The sequence below is a fragment of the Macaca fascicularis genome, chromosome 6 (assembly GCF_037993035.2).
Source record: "Macaca fascicularis isolate 582-1 chromosome 6, T2T-MFA8v1.1".
Classification (NCBI taxonomy): Eukaryota; Metazoa; Chordata; class Mammalia; order Primates; family Cercopithecidae; genus Macaca; species Macaca fascicularis.
Genome location: NC_088380.1, coordinates 6,970,883 through 6,985,435, shown reverse-complemented (window position 1 = coordinate 6,985,435; position 14,553 = coordinate 6,970,883). Strand labels below are relative to the sequence as shown.

Here is a 14,553-nt window from a genome sequence, read left to right as displayed (position 1 = left end):
TTTAAAATGTGAAAGACAGATGCTGCTTAATGCTGGCATTTAGTTCAATATTAAATCAATGTACACGTGGGGTATCATTATTATTTGAGTTATCACATCAGTGACATTGAACACTTTTTCACAGAACTAGGACATGGAAAACCTTCTGGTCTATGGCAAGGGTTTCAAGATTTCTTCCTTCTGATTTTGCCACTGTAATCAGCTTTTTTTTTTTCTAAGCAGTTCATACCACGTTTTATAATAGGTTTTGTAAGTCATTTATTGGATCCATACATTTATAGTTGATTTGCTACCTTTTGGGGATTTTAGTATTTCACTCCTAGGTAATTGGGCTTCCAATACGAGGTTCTAGAAAGAAATCATTTTGTCTAAATAACATGGCTACTTTATGTTTCTTCTAGGAGACAAGCTCCCTTTATTGCTTAGATTGGAAGAAAACTAGTACTTGTGTTCATCTAAGCTAAATATTTAATTCCATTTATAAGAATCTTAAAATCTAGCTAGGCACAGTGGCTCACACCTATAATCCCAGCACTTTGGGAGGCCAAGATGGGTAGATCACTTCAGGCCAGGAGTTCAAGACCAGCCTGGCCAACATGGTGAAACCCCATCTCTACTGAAAATACATAAATCAGCCAGGTGCGATGGTGCACACCTGTAATCCCAGCTACTCCAAGGCTGATGCACAAGAATTGCTTGAGCCTGGGAGGCACAGGTTGCCATGAGCCAAGACTGTGCCACTGCACTCCAGCCTGGATGACAGGCTGCCTCAAAAAAAAAAAAATTCTTAAAATCTTTCTATAAAATATTTTAGATTAACCACTTTTGCTGTTTTGGAAAACCTTTTATTAGAAATTCTTTGCATGGTGGCTGACACCTGTAATCCCACCACTTTGGGAGGCCGAGGCAGGTGAATCACCTGAGGTCAGGAGTCCAAGACCAGTCTCGCCAACATGATAAAACCCTGTCTTTACTAAAAAAATACAAAAATTAGCTGGGCATAGTGACATGCACCTATAGTCCCAGCTAATCAGGAGGCTGAGGCAGGAGAATTTCTTGAACCCAGGAGGCAGAGGTTGCAGTGAGCCGAGATTGCACCACTGCACTCCAGCCTGGGCGATAGAGTGAGCCTCCATCTCAAAAAAAAAAAAAAAAAGAAAGAAAAAGAAAAAGAAATTTATTATTATTTGGTTATGACTTCATAGTAACTACAGTAGGCATAATTACTTATTTATGTAATTTCATGTCTGTTCCCTCATAAAAACAACTCTAGGCAATAAATATAACACACAAAACGTAACCTAGATTGTCTTCCAATTGGCATATTTTTTCCTTTTCAAATCCTTCTGTTTAATTGTAGAGAAGTCAAGAGGTCTGTATTTCTTGGTGTTTGGAATCTCTGACCAGCTTCACAGTCACCTCTACATGATGCGAACCATCCGCGGAGCTACTTTAAATAGGAGGGTTCTTTTGTTGTTGTTCATCATAGAAGTGAGTTCCACGAGACTCTCTAGTAAACATTTAAAATCTATATCTTCAGTTAAAAAGAAATTCCCTTTCCTCTTATTTCTTGTTGCCACTTGTGGACACTCAGCTTGGCGAGGCGGCAGAAATCACCACTCTGCCATTCACTGCGTCTAGATATCTTGGGCCAGCTGTGTAACTCTTCTGACCTTTCACATCTTATGGGCATCCTTTCTGCCTCAGAGAACATAGGGAGGCATAAATCGTGTGATTTGCATAGGAACTCAAAAGTCTGTTCTTCCTCTTGACAGGTAGGGCAGAAGAAAATAAAGTAGTCAAAAAGCAGGTAAACCAAGAAGATATTTGGGGGTACTGTACAACAGTTTAGTACCAAACAATTTAGCCTAGCATTTCATGGAGGCACAGATTTCTGGGGCTAGAAAAGGATCCTGAAACGCCTTCTCAGCCAACCCTCCTTTTGTAGAGGAGGGACAGGTGTCTCACTGTAACGATCCTCAGGTATGGTGAAACCTTGGAATAAAATTCGAATTCACCGACAAAAAACATGACTGAGAAATGTGAAAGGGACCTCTCAGCAACAAAGTGCTATCCAAGTGTTAGTTTATTTCTATGATTATAAATTAATACTCATGGAGAAGCAGAAAAATGCAATGTCAGGTTATTTTATGTAGCTTAAGGGGAAGTACTGCAGGGTAGTTTCCAAATCTGACAGACTATAACTTTTAGCATGCTGTCGTTGTGAGTAAGCTACACCTCAGCATGGTTTAATATCTAAATGCTAGGATAGACTAAACAAATACATAGAAGAATCTTTCTTATATACAAGACTCCTGAGTTGTTTTTTTTTTTTTTTTTTTTTTTTTTTTTGAGACACAGTCTCACTCTGTCACCCAGGCTGGAACGCAGTGGCACAATCATGGCTCACTGCAGCCTTGACCTCCTGGCCTCAGGTGATCCTCCCACCTCAGTGCCTCTGAGTAAGCTGGGACCACAGGTGTGTGTCACCATGCCCGGCTACATTTTTGTATTTTGTGTAGAGATGCAGTTTTGCGACGTTGCCCAGGCTGGTCTTGAACTCCTGGATTCAAGTGATTCTGCCCACCTCAGCCTCCCAAAGTGCTAGGATTACAGTGGGAGCCACTGCATCCAGCCAGATGATGAATTTTTAATGCTCTTGAAAATATCGTTGATGGCTGTTTTATTTTCATTTTTGCTCAGAACTTATAAAGTTATAATTAGAGGTTGAAAATGTACATTAATTCACATTAACTGATACAAACAAAAAAATTCATCAACTTCATAAACCTAAAAGTTGATTCAAGTTCATAGAATCACAAAAGCTGCACTGTAGGAAGATAACCCAGACTGGGTTTTTCTCATGTCACAGAAGGAACCACAGGAGGTTTGGGTCCTGTCTTAGATTAAGTGGTCAATGAGTGGCCAAAGTGTCTCAATCTTTAGTCCCTGCTCATTCTGCTACAGTGCGCTGCTATTTTTGGGTTCTTGGCCTGACCAGGCACCTGTGCTTCAGCGCCTGCCCATGTGGGGGAAGGTTCCCATCACCTGCATCACCTCCCTGCCCCGAGCTGTGCTGAGACAGCTGGGCTGTCCCATGGGGACTCCGGGGTCCTGCTGCTCTCTCTGCTGTGAGTCTTTGTTCTCACAGGAAGCTTGGACTTCTCATTAGAAACCACTGGGACATCAACATAAAAGCAGTGATGTGAACAAGGCGGAGTTCACTGCTGTGGACACTCACCTATTAGAAAACGGGGATCTGTTACCCAGTCATCAGCATACACTGCCCAATGGCTCAAGTATCTGCTTTGCAAATAGCCGTTAAAGGTACAGAACATAATCGCCATTGTACACGCCAACAGTGGCATAGGCTTTCCTCCTCGCATCAGAAATGGGTAAATTAAGCACCTTAGGAAACAAGAAACAGGCACAAATTTTTAAAAAATTAAAGATAATCATTTCTGTAATCCTGTCTTAAATGATTTGGGTTTTAAATCTTACTTTCTTGTACAAACGTCATCCTCAGTAACATTCATACTGATTTATTATATCTAAGCTAAAAGTGGATTTTGACTTTAATTTTATTTTTTGAGACAGGTTCTTGCTGTGTTGCCCAGGCTGCAGTGCAGTGGCATGATCATGGCTCACTGCACCCTTGAGCTCCAGGGTTTAAGCAATCTTCCTGTCCCAGCCTCTCGAGTAGCTGCGACTACAAGCATGTGCCACCACACTATTATTATTATTATTATTATTATTATTATTATTATTATTATTTTGTAGAGACCAGGTCTCACTCTGTTGCTCAGGCTGGTCTCAAATGCCTGCCTCAAGTGATCTCCCTGCCTTGTCCTCTCAAAATGCTGGGATTATAGGTGTGAGCCACTGTATCCAGCCAAAAAGCAGACTTTTAAATAAAGCATTACCACGTTTCAATTATGTTCACCACAGTGTACAAACTCCAGATTCTACTTACATACAATATAAAACAGAATACATTGAATTTAGGTAAACTAGGGGCTTCAAGAGGCTTTCAAAATTTCCACTATTCTAAAACCATTAACTAGTCCTAGTCTGAGCAATAAGATTTGGAACACATCATCACATCATCCATCACCACTGCAATGGCTTCCATTCACTGAGCACTTTCACCTGCTAGCCCCGCCCCCCATTCCCCCTGTGACTCCTTGCCCCCCCACCTCAGCTAACCCGGCAGAGGCACTCTTATCCACATTTGATAGAGCATAAAATTAAGACTCAGAGTGGTTAAGTAAGCTGCTCATGGCCACGGGCTAGTGAGTGGCTGAGATTAAACGTAAATTGGGGCAATTAAAATATCATGTTCTGTTGTACCACACTGGCTTAGATGCACTTTAGTAAAGGTTTAACGGGTGAAAATAAAAGGACAAGAAATTAGAAAATTATAAAGAGAATGCAAAATGTTATTCTCTGTTTGAATTTTCTTTTTAATATCAGTGTATAACACACTGAAAGAGGGGACATCACTACATATGCTACAGACCTTAAAAGGATAATAAGGAACTCTTTTTTTTTTTTTCTTCAAGACAGGGTCTTTTTCTGTCACCCCGGCTAGAGTGCAGTGGGGCAATCATGGCTCACTGCAGCCTCAACATCCTAGGCTCAAGTGATCCTCCTGCCTCAGCTTCCTGAGTAGCTGGGACCTCAGGCACATACAACCACACCTGGTTAATTTAAAAACTTTTTTTTGTAGAGACAGGGTCTCTCTGTGTCTGGTCTCTAGTTCTGGTCTTGAACTCCTGGGCTCACATGATCCACCCAGATAATAAGGAACTATTATGAACAACCTTATACCAATAAATTTGACAACTTGATGAAATAGACAAAGTCCCTGAAAGACACAGATGACCAAAACTGACCCAAGAGGGAAGACAACATGAATAGCACTGTTACCAATGAAATAAATCTAGTTTAGACTTAGGAAATTCTAGAAAAGGCAAAATGAGACTCAGGGGAGAGGATTAACTACAAAGATTAACTTTCCCTTTTTGGGCAATATTACTGCTCTCTGTATATTAATAGATTGTGAAGGGTGGGCAGGCAAGATGGCTGAATAGGAACAGCTCCAGTCTGCAGTTCCTAGTGAGACTGACACAGAAGGTGTGTGATTCCTGCATTTCCAACTGAAGTACCTGGCTTATCTCACTGGGACTGGTTGGACAGTGGTGCAGCCCAGGGAGGGCGAGCTGAAGCAGGGTGGGGCATCGCCTCACCCGGGAAGTGCAAGGGGTCGAGGGATTTCCTTTTCCTAGCCAAGGGAAGCTGTGAGAGACTGTACCAGGAGGAATGGTGCATTCTGGCCCAGATACTGCGCTTTTCCCACAGTCTTCACAACCAGCAGACCAGATTCTCTCCAGTGCCTGGCTCAGCAGGTCCCACCCCGATGGAGCCCAGCAAGCTAAGATCCACTGGCATGAAATTCTCGCTGCTCCACAGCAGTTTGGGGTCTACCTGGGATGCTAGAGCTTGGTGGGGGGAAGGGCATCCACCGTTGCTGAGGCTTGAGTAGATGGTTTTACCCTCACAGTGTAAACGAAGCCCCAGGAAGTTCAAACTGGGTGAAGCCAACCACAGCTCCCTGGAACAGAGCACCTGGGGGAGGAGGCAGCTGTGGGTGCAGCTTCAGCAGACTTAAACGTCCCTGCCTGACAACTCTGAAGAGAGCAGCGGTTCTCCCAGAGAGCAGCAGTTCTCCCAGCACAGCGTTCGAACTCTGAGAAGGGACAGCCTCCTCAAGTGGGTCCCTGACCCCCTGTGTATCCACACTGGAAGACTCCTTCCCGTAGGGGCCAGACACCTCATACAGGAGAGCTCTGGCTGGCATCTGGCGGGTGCCCCTCTGGGATGAAGCTTCCAGAGGTAGGAACAGGCAGCAATCTTTGTTGTTCTGCAGCCTCCACTGGTGATACCCAGGCAAACAGGGTCTGGAGTGGACCTCCAGCAAACTCCAGCAGACCTGCAGCAGAGGGGCCTGACTGTTAGAAGGAAAACTAACAAACAGAAAAAAATAGTATCAATATCACCAACATCAAAGACCAAAGGTAGATAAATCCACAAAGATGGGGAGAAACCAGTGCAAAAAGGCTGAAAATTCAAAAAACCAGAACGCCTCTTCTCTTCCAAAGGATCACAACTCCTTGCCAGCAAGAGAACAAAACTGGACAGAGAATTAGTTTGATGAATTGACAAAAGTAGGCTTCAGAAGGTGGGTAATAACAAACTCCTCTGAGCTAAAGGAGCATGTTCTAACCCAATGCAAGGAAGCTAAGAACCTGGAAAAACGGTTAGATGAATTGCTAACTACAATAACCTGCTTAAAGAAGAACATAAATGACCTGAAGCAGCTGAAAAACACAGCACAAGAACTTCGTGAAGCATACACAAATATCAATAGCCAAATTGATCAAGTGGAAAAAGGATATCAGTAATTGAAGAGCAACTCAATGAAATAAAGCGAGAAGACAAGATTAGAGAAAAAAGAGTGAAAAGAAACAAACAAAGCTTCCAAGAAATATGGGACTATGTGAAAAGACCAAATCTATGTTTGATTGGTGTACCTGAAAGTGACGGGGAGAATGGAACCAAGGTGAAAAACACTCTGCAGGATATTATCCAGGAGAACTTCCCCAACCTAGCAAGGCAGGCCAAGATTCAAATTCAGGAAATACAGAGAACACCACAAAGAAATTCCTACAGAAGAGCAACCCCAAGACGCATAATTGTCAGATTCACCAAAGTTGAAATGAAGGAAAATATATTAAGGGCAGCCAGAGAGAAAGGTCGGGTTACCCACAAAGGGAAGCCCATCAGACTAACAGCAGATCTCTTGGCAGAAACCCCACAAGCCAGAAGAGAGTGGGGGCCAATATTCAACATTCTGAAAGAAAAGAATTTTCTTTTCTTTCATATCTGGAATTTCATATCCAGCCAAACTAAGCTTCATAAGTGAAGGAGAAATAAAATTCTTTACAGACAAGCAAATGCTGAGAGATTTTGTCACCATCAGGCCTGCCTTACAAGAGGTCCTGAAGGAAGCACTAAACATGGAAAGGAACAACCGGTACCAGCCACTGCAAAAATATACCAAATTGTAAAGATCATCGACACTATGAAGAAACTGCATAAATGAACGGGCAAAATAACCAGGTAGTATCATAATGAAAGGATGAAATTCACAGATAACAATACTAACCTTAAATGTAAACAGGCTAAATGCCCCAATTAAAACACACAGACTGGCAAATTGGATAAAGAGGCAAGATCCGTCGGTGTGCTGTATTCAGGAGACCCATCTCACGTGCAAAGACACACATAGGCTCAAAACAAAGGGATGGAGGAATATTTACCAAGCAAATGGAAAGCAAAAAGCAGGGGTTGCAATCCTAGTCTCTGAGAAAACAGATTTTAAACCAAAAAAGTCAAAAGAGACAAAGAAGGGCATTACATAATGGTAAAGGGATCAATGCAACAAGCAAAGCTAACTATCCTAAATACATACGCACCCAATACAGGAGCACCCAGATTCATAAAGCAAGTTCTTAAAGACCTACGAAGAGACTTAGACTCCCACACAATAATAGTGGGAGACTTTAACACCCCACTGTCAATATTAGACAGATCAATGAGACAGAAAATTAACAAGGATGTCCAGGACTTGAACTCAGCTTTGGATCAAGTGGACCTAGTAGACATCTACAGAACTCTCCACCCCAAATCAACAGAATATACATTCTTCTCAGCACCACATCACACTTATTCTAAAATTGACCACATAGGTGGAAGTAAAACACTCCTCAGCAAATGCAAAAGAACGGAAATCATAACAAACAATCTCTTAGATCACAGCGCAATCAAATTAGAACTCAAGATTAAGAAACTCACTCAAAACCACACAACTACATGGAAACTGAACAATCTGCTCCTAAATGACTACTGGGTAAATAACAAAATGAAAGCAGAAATAAAGATGTTCTTTAAAACCAATGAGAACAAAGACACAACATACCAGAATCTCTGGGACACATTTAAAGCAGTGTGTAGAGGGAAATTTATAGCACTAAATGCCCACAAGAGAAAGGAGGAAAGATCTAAAATCGACACCCTAACATCACAATTAAAAGAACTAGAGAAGCAAGAACAAACAAATTCAAAAGCTAGCAGAAGACAAGAAATAACTAAGATCAGAGCAGAACTGAAGAAGACAGAGTCATAAAAAACCCTTCAAAAAAATCAATGAGTCCAGGAGCTGGTTTTTTGAAAAGATCAACAAAATAGACAGACTGCTAGCCAGACTAATAAAGAAGAAAAGAGAGAAAAATCAAATAGATGCAATAAAAAAACAATAAAGAGGATATCACTACTGGTCCCACAGAAATACAAACTACCATCAGAGAATACTATAAACACCTCTATGCAAATAAACTAGAAAATCTAGAAGAAATAAATAAATTCCTGGACACATACACCCTCCTAAGACTAAACCAGAAAGAAGTCAAATACCTGAATAGACCAATAACAAATTCTGAAATTGAGTCAATAATTAATAGCCTACCAACCAAAAAAAAGTCCAGGACCAGATGGATTCACAGCTGAATTCTACCAGAGGTACAAAGAGGAACTGTTACCATTCCTTCTGAAACTATTCCAAACAATAGAAAAAGAGGGAATCCTCCCTAACTCATTTTATGAGGCAAGCATCATTCTGATAGCAAAACCTGGCAGAGAAACAACACACAAAGAAAATTTCAGGGCAATATCTCTGATGAACATCGACGGGAAAATCCTCAACAAAATACTGGCAAACCGAATCCAGCAGCACATCAAAAAGCTTATCCACCACAAAAAATCAGCTTCATCCCTGGGATGCAAGTCTGGTTCAACATGCACAAATCAATAAATATAATCCATCACATGAAGAGAACCAATGACAAAAACCACATGATTATCACAATAGATGCAGAAAAGGCCTTCGACAAAATTCAACAGCTCTTCATGCTAAAAACTCTCAATAAACTAGGTATTGATGGAACGTATCTCAAAATAATAACACCTATTTATGACAAACCCACAGCCAATATAATACTGAATGAACAAAAACTGGAAGCATTCCCTTTGAAAACTGGCAGAAGACAAGGATGCCCTCTCTCACCACTCCTATTCAACATAGTATTGGAAGTTCTGGCCAGGGCAATCAGGCAAGGGAAAGAAATAAAGGGCACTGAATTAGGAAAAGAGGAAGTCAAATTGTCTCTGTTTGCAGATGACATGATAGTACATTTAGAAAACCCCATCATCTCAGCCCAAAATATTCTTAAGCTGATAAGCAAATTCAGCAGTCTCAGGATACAAAATCAATGTGCAAAAATCACAAGCATTCCTATACACCAATAATAGACAAATAGCCAAATCATGAGTGAATTCCCATTCACAATTGCTACAAAGAGAATAAAAAACTTAGGAATACAACTTACAAGGGATGTGAAAGACCTCTTCAAGGAGAACAACAAACCACTGCTAAAGGAAATCAGAGAGGACACAAACAAATGGATAAACATTCCATGCTCATGAGCAGGAAGAATCAATATCGTGAAAATGGCCATATCGCCTGAAGTAATTTATAGATTCAATGCTATCCCCATCAAGCTACCATTGACTTTCTTCACAGAATTAGAAAAAACTACTTTAAATTCCATATGGAACCAAAAAAGAGCCCACATAGACAAGACAATCCTAAGCAAAAGGAACAAACCTGGAGGCATCATGCTACCTGACTTTAAACTATACTACAAGGCTACAGAAACCAAAACAGCATGGTACTGGTACCAAAACAGATATATAGACCAATGGAACAGAGCAGAGGCCTCAGAAATAACACCACACATCTACAACCATCTGATCTTTGACAAACCTGACAAAAACAAGCAATGGGGAAAGGATTCCCTATTTAATAAATGGTGTTGGGAAAATTGGCTAGCCATATGTAGAAAGCTGAAACTGGATCCCTTCCTTACACCTTCTACAAAAATTAACTCAAGATGGATTAAAGACTTAAATGTAAGACCTAAAACCATAAAAATCCTGGAAAAAAAACATAGGTAATACCATTCAGGACATAGGCATGGGCAAATACTTCATGACTAAAACACTAAAACCAATGGCAACAAAAGCCAAAATTGACGAATGGGCTCTAATTAACTAAAGAGCTTCTGCACAGAAAAAGAAACTATCATCAGAGTGAACAGGCAACCGATAGAATGGGAGAAAATTTTTACAATATATCCATCTGACAAAGGGCTAATATCCAGAATCTACGAAGAACTTAAACAAATTTATAAGAAAAAAACAAACAAGCCCATCAAAAAGTGGGCAATGGATATGAACAGACACTTCTCAAAAGAAGACATTTATGCAGCCAACAAACATATGAAAATATGCTCATCATCACTGGTCATTAGAGAAATGCAAATCAAAACCACAATGAGATACCATCTCATGCCAGTTAGAATGGTGATCATTAAAAAGTCAGGATACAACAGATGCTGGAGAGGATGTGGAGAAATACGAATGCTTTTACATTGTTGGTGGGAGTGTAAATTAGTTCAACCATTGTGGAAGACAGTGTGGTAATTCCTCAAGGATCTAGAACTAGAAATACCATTTGCCCCAGCCATCCCATTACTGGGTATATACCCAAAGGATTATCAAACATTCTACTATAAGGACACATGCACATGTATGTTTATTGCAGCACTGTTCACAGTAGCAAAGACTTGGAACCAACCCAAATACCCATCAATGATAGTCTGGACAAAGAAAATGTGGCACATATACACCATGGAATACTATGCAGCCATAAAAAAGGATGAGTTCATGTCCTTTGCAGGGACATGGATGACGCTGGAAACCATCATTCTCAGTAAAGTAACACAGGAACAGAAAACCAAATACCACATGTTCTCACTCATAAGTGGGAGCTGAAGAGTGAGAACACATGGACACAGGGAGGGGAACATCACACACCAGGGCCTGTCGGGAGGTGAGGGGTCGGGGGAGGGATAGCATTAGGAGAAATATCTAATGTAGACCATGGGTTGATGGGTGCAGCAAGCCACCATGGCACATGTATACCTATGTAACAAACCTGCATGTTCTGCACATATACCCTAGAACTTAAAGTATAATAATAAAAAAAATTTTTTTTAAATAGATTGTGAAACTGAATTTAGATTTATGAAATCCAGACAAGGCGAAAATAGAGTCAGGGTGGAGACTGGCTGCAAAGACACAAAGGGAGTTTTTTTAGAGGAATACAACTGTTCTATCTCTTGATTTGCAGTGATGATTATACAACTATATGCCATCACCAAAATTCATCAAACTACAGACTTTTTTTTTTTTTTTGAGATGGAGTTTCGCTCTTGTCGTCCAGGCTGGAGTGCAGTGGCGTGATCTCGGCTCACTGCAACCTCCACCTCCCGGGTAGAAGCGATTCTCCTGCCTCAGCCTCCCGAGTAGCTGGGATTACAGGCATGCGTTACCACACCCGGCTAATTTTGTATTTTTAGTAGAGACGGGGTTTCTCCATGTGGGTCAGGCTGGTCTCGAACTCCCGACCTCAGGTGATCCACCCGCCTCTACCTCCCAAAATGTTGGGATTACAGGCCTGAGCCACCGTGCCCAGCTCAAATTAGACTTAAAATCGGTGAATTTTATTATTTGTGAATTATACCTTAATAGAGCAGGAAAAAGTTTAAAGCTTGTTATTTGTTTCCATTCTGACCATTTGCACCAGGGTAAAATCATAATTAGTCATTAGTTACAGTTATGAACATCGACAGTAATCACGTGATAATAGTAGTGTAATGCTGGCTGTGCATCCTCAAGCCACTCTCTCCCCAGCACTCCTACTCAACTCCTGGGGAAGACATTCACATAAGTCAAAAGCAGCCTCCAAGGTTCTCATCTCATTCAGGCCAGGATCCCTTCATACTGATTTACAGCAAAGTACGTGTTGGCCAGTAAGTGTGCATTCAGACATTGTGTCGTCAGTGAGGTAGGTATTCTGGAAGCTGTAGTGTTTAGCCAAGCAACGAATAAGAACAAGGAATCCCAGCAATTTCTCTCTGCGTCTTGGAATCATGATTTAGATCCAGGCAGACAATGGGTACCGTGGGCTGGCATTTGGGATGCAGGCACACTGCAAGTGCTTGCATACCAACATTTCCTGTAGAACAAGCAGAATTTGGTTTTGATGGAGATAAGTGTGTGCTTCTTGGACTGTCATAGGCTCCCTTAAAAATAGGAGGCAATCTTGACTTGTGATCAGACATCCTTCTTGCCTCTGCCCATTTGTCAACCAGAACAGGAGGCCTTGTGTTAGACCCGGATGGACAGAATTAATGGCAGAAGACAGAGTGGCACTCACTCTACCCTTCAGTGTACCCTTCAGTGTACCAAGCTGAGAAGCACCAAGAGCTGGCAGCCCACTTCTGAAGTCAGCTTAGGAGATTCTCAATGTGGCATAGAGCAGAAAGGACACCGGTATGAGAAAGTTGAGAGAAAACTTCCCTGACAATTATGGCCTCAAGATATTACCCCGTAGGCAAACTGCAGGACAGAGCTGAGAAAGTGTTCGAATTCTAAGTCTGAAGAAATACAGAAAAAAAGAGCAAGACATAAAACTTGTGGGGAATATAAGGCCTGGATTTGGTTTAGAAAAAAGTCTGTTGAAATAGACAGGACTCAGTTCATAAGAGGTCGGGCCTCTGGACCTGAAAAAAATCCATCCTAAATTCAATAATGGATAACAGGAAGGCAAGGTGAAAAAGAGGAAGAGAAAATATTAGCAAGCTTGAAATGCACAGAATTGAAAATGGTCTAAGACACTTCTGCATTGGATGTCACCCATTTAAACAATGGACAAATGCATGAGAGAAGCAACGCCCAGGAAACATTCTGCGTATGTGGTGGACGTTCCCACCGGGAACCTCGTGGGTTGAATACTGACCTGAAAAACGTCAGCTGGCAAGGACACTAGAACTGTGTCAAAAGAATATAATAGAGGATAATATTACCAGACTCTGCACTCACCAGCCTATTCCCAACTCACAGAAAAGCACTGGTTAGAGGAATTAGAACATTTAAGACAGGGAGGTCGAGGCAGCAGAATTTCTTCACAAAACAAAGGAAAAGGAGGCTGCAACCAAAGTAGGTTATTGGGCGGTTCATGGGTTAGTGAAGGAAGGAAAGCTGCGCATCGATGGTGAGTTAATCAACACGGCAGCCAAAGAGGCGTGTCCAGAGATACACACTTGTTTCTCACAATTAGCCTTTCGGGGAGAACACTTGCTAGAGGAGTTAAGGACACTGGGAGCAACCTTGACAGTCAATTTAAACAAGGCAAGACCCGGTGCCGTGGCTCATGCCTGTAATCCTTTGGGAGGCCAAGGCAGGCAGATTGCTCGAGTCCAGGAATTTGTGACTAGCCTGGGCAACATGACGAAACCCCCTCTCTGCAAAAAATATGAAAATTAGTTGCGTGTGGTGGGACATGCCTGTAGTCCCAGCTACTTGGGAGGCTGAGGTGGGAGGATCATCTGAGCCTGGGAGGTGGAGGCTGCAGTGAGCTGAGGATCATGCCACCGCACTCCAGCTTGGGTGACAGAGTGAGATCCTGTCTCAAAATAATAATTATATAAAAAAAAAAAAAGCAAGGCAGATGATGAGCATTTTTGTTGGCTCTGGGTGAGTCTATGGATGTTACTGACACAGCTCAGTTGTTTATTTGAGGAGTTCACATCAAGGCTGAAGTGAATGAAGGATTAAGCTCTTTAGATAGTCTGTGTAGAACAACTACTGGTGAGAATATTTTCAAAGATGTTGAGAAAACACAAATTCAGTAGAATCCAAGGTGGAATCTGCTAAGCCGTTACAATTGATGGTGATAAAAATGTATGGGACAAAAAAACAAACAAATTACAAACTTACAAAGCTTGTAAAAATGTAAGGTGTTTCATGCTATTCTTTGTATCAGCAGGTCTTTTGCAGAAAATCTATTGTGTGTGATTGAGCCCATAGTGTCAACAATGAATGACAGTCCCTCTCATGGACTCAACCATCATCCGTTCTCTTAACTTTTTGTCACAAATAAGCTGACTATGCTGATTTGTCCCACGTAAATACACAAGTTTGATGGCTTAATAAAGTTTTACCGCATTATTTTGAACTCAGAGCTGAGACTGAAACTTTTCTGAACAAGAACTGCCCTCACCACCATTATTGACTTCTGAAGGGCTTTGGAAAGTAGCTTTTACTGAAGACTTGATAATAAATTCAACCTAAAGCTGCAAGGCAAAACAGCACTCGTGCAAAACTCATACTGTGTTAAAGTCATTTTGATGACAACTGACATTGTTCCAATCACAAGTCATATCAAACTGCGTTCTGTACTTTCCATGCTATTAAAATTAAAAGAAGTGAGATCTCCATGCTCACATACATTTGCAGATAATATAAATT

General features: G+C 41.4%; 1 protein-coding gene and 1 long non-coding RNA gene across 6 annotated transcripts in view; one reads left to right on the top strand and one right to left on the bottom strand.

Annotated features, from left to right (window-relative positions):
- SRD5A1 (steroid 5 alpha-reductase 1) overlaps positions 1-14,553 on the bottom strand; it is a 37,261-nt gene that overhangs the window by 14,090 nt on the left and 8,618 nt on the right. For 3 of the 5 annotated variants that reach the window (XR_012413573.1, XM_045393527.2, XM_005556574.5), the window contains exon 2: positions 3,242-3,408. The exons of the other annotated variants lie outside the window; for them this stretch is intronic. Coding sequence is in view for 2 of the 3 variants with exons in the window: in XM_045393527.2 (XP_045249462.2) it covers positions 3,242-3,408 (167 nt within the window). In the remaining variant the exon portion in view is untranslated. The remainder of the gene's footprint in view (positions 1-3,241; positions 3,409-14,553) is intronic. 5 annotated transcript variants of the gene reach the window in all.
- The window catches only part of LOC123573918 (uncharacterized), an 85,290-nt gene that overhangs the window by 64,432 nt on the left and 6,305 nt on the right, over positions 1-14,553 (top strand). The gene's annotated exons all lie outside the window — the stretch shown is intronic.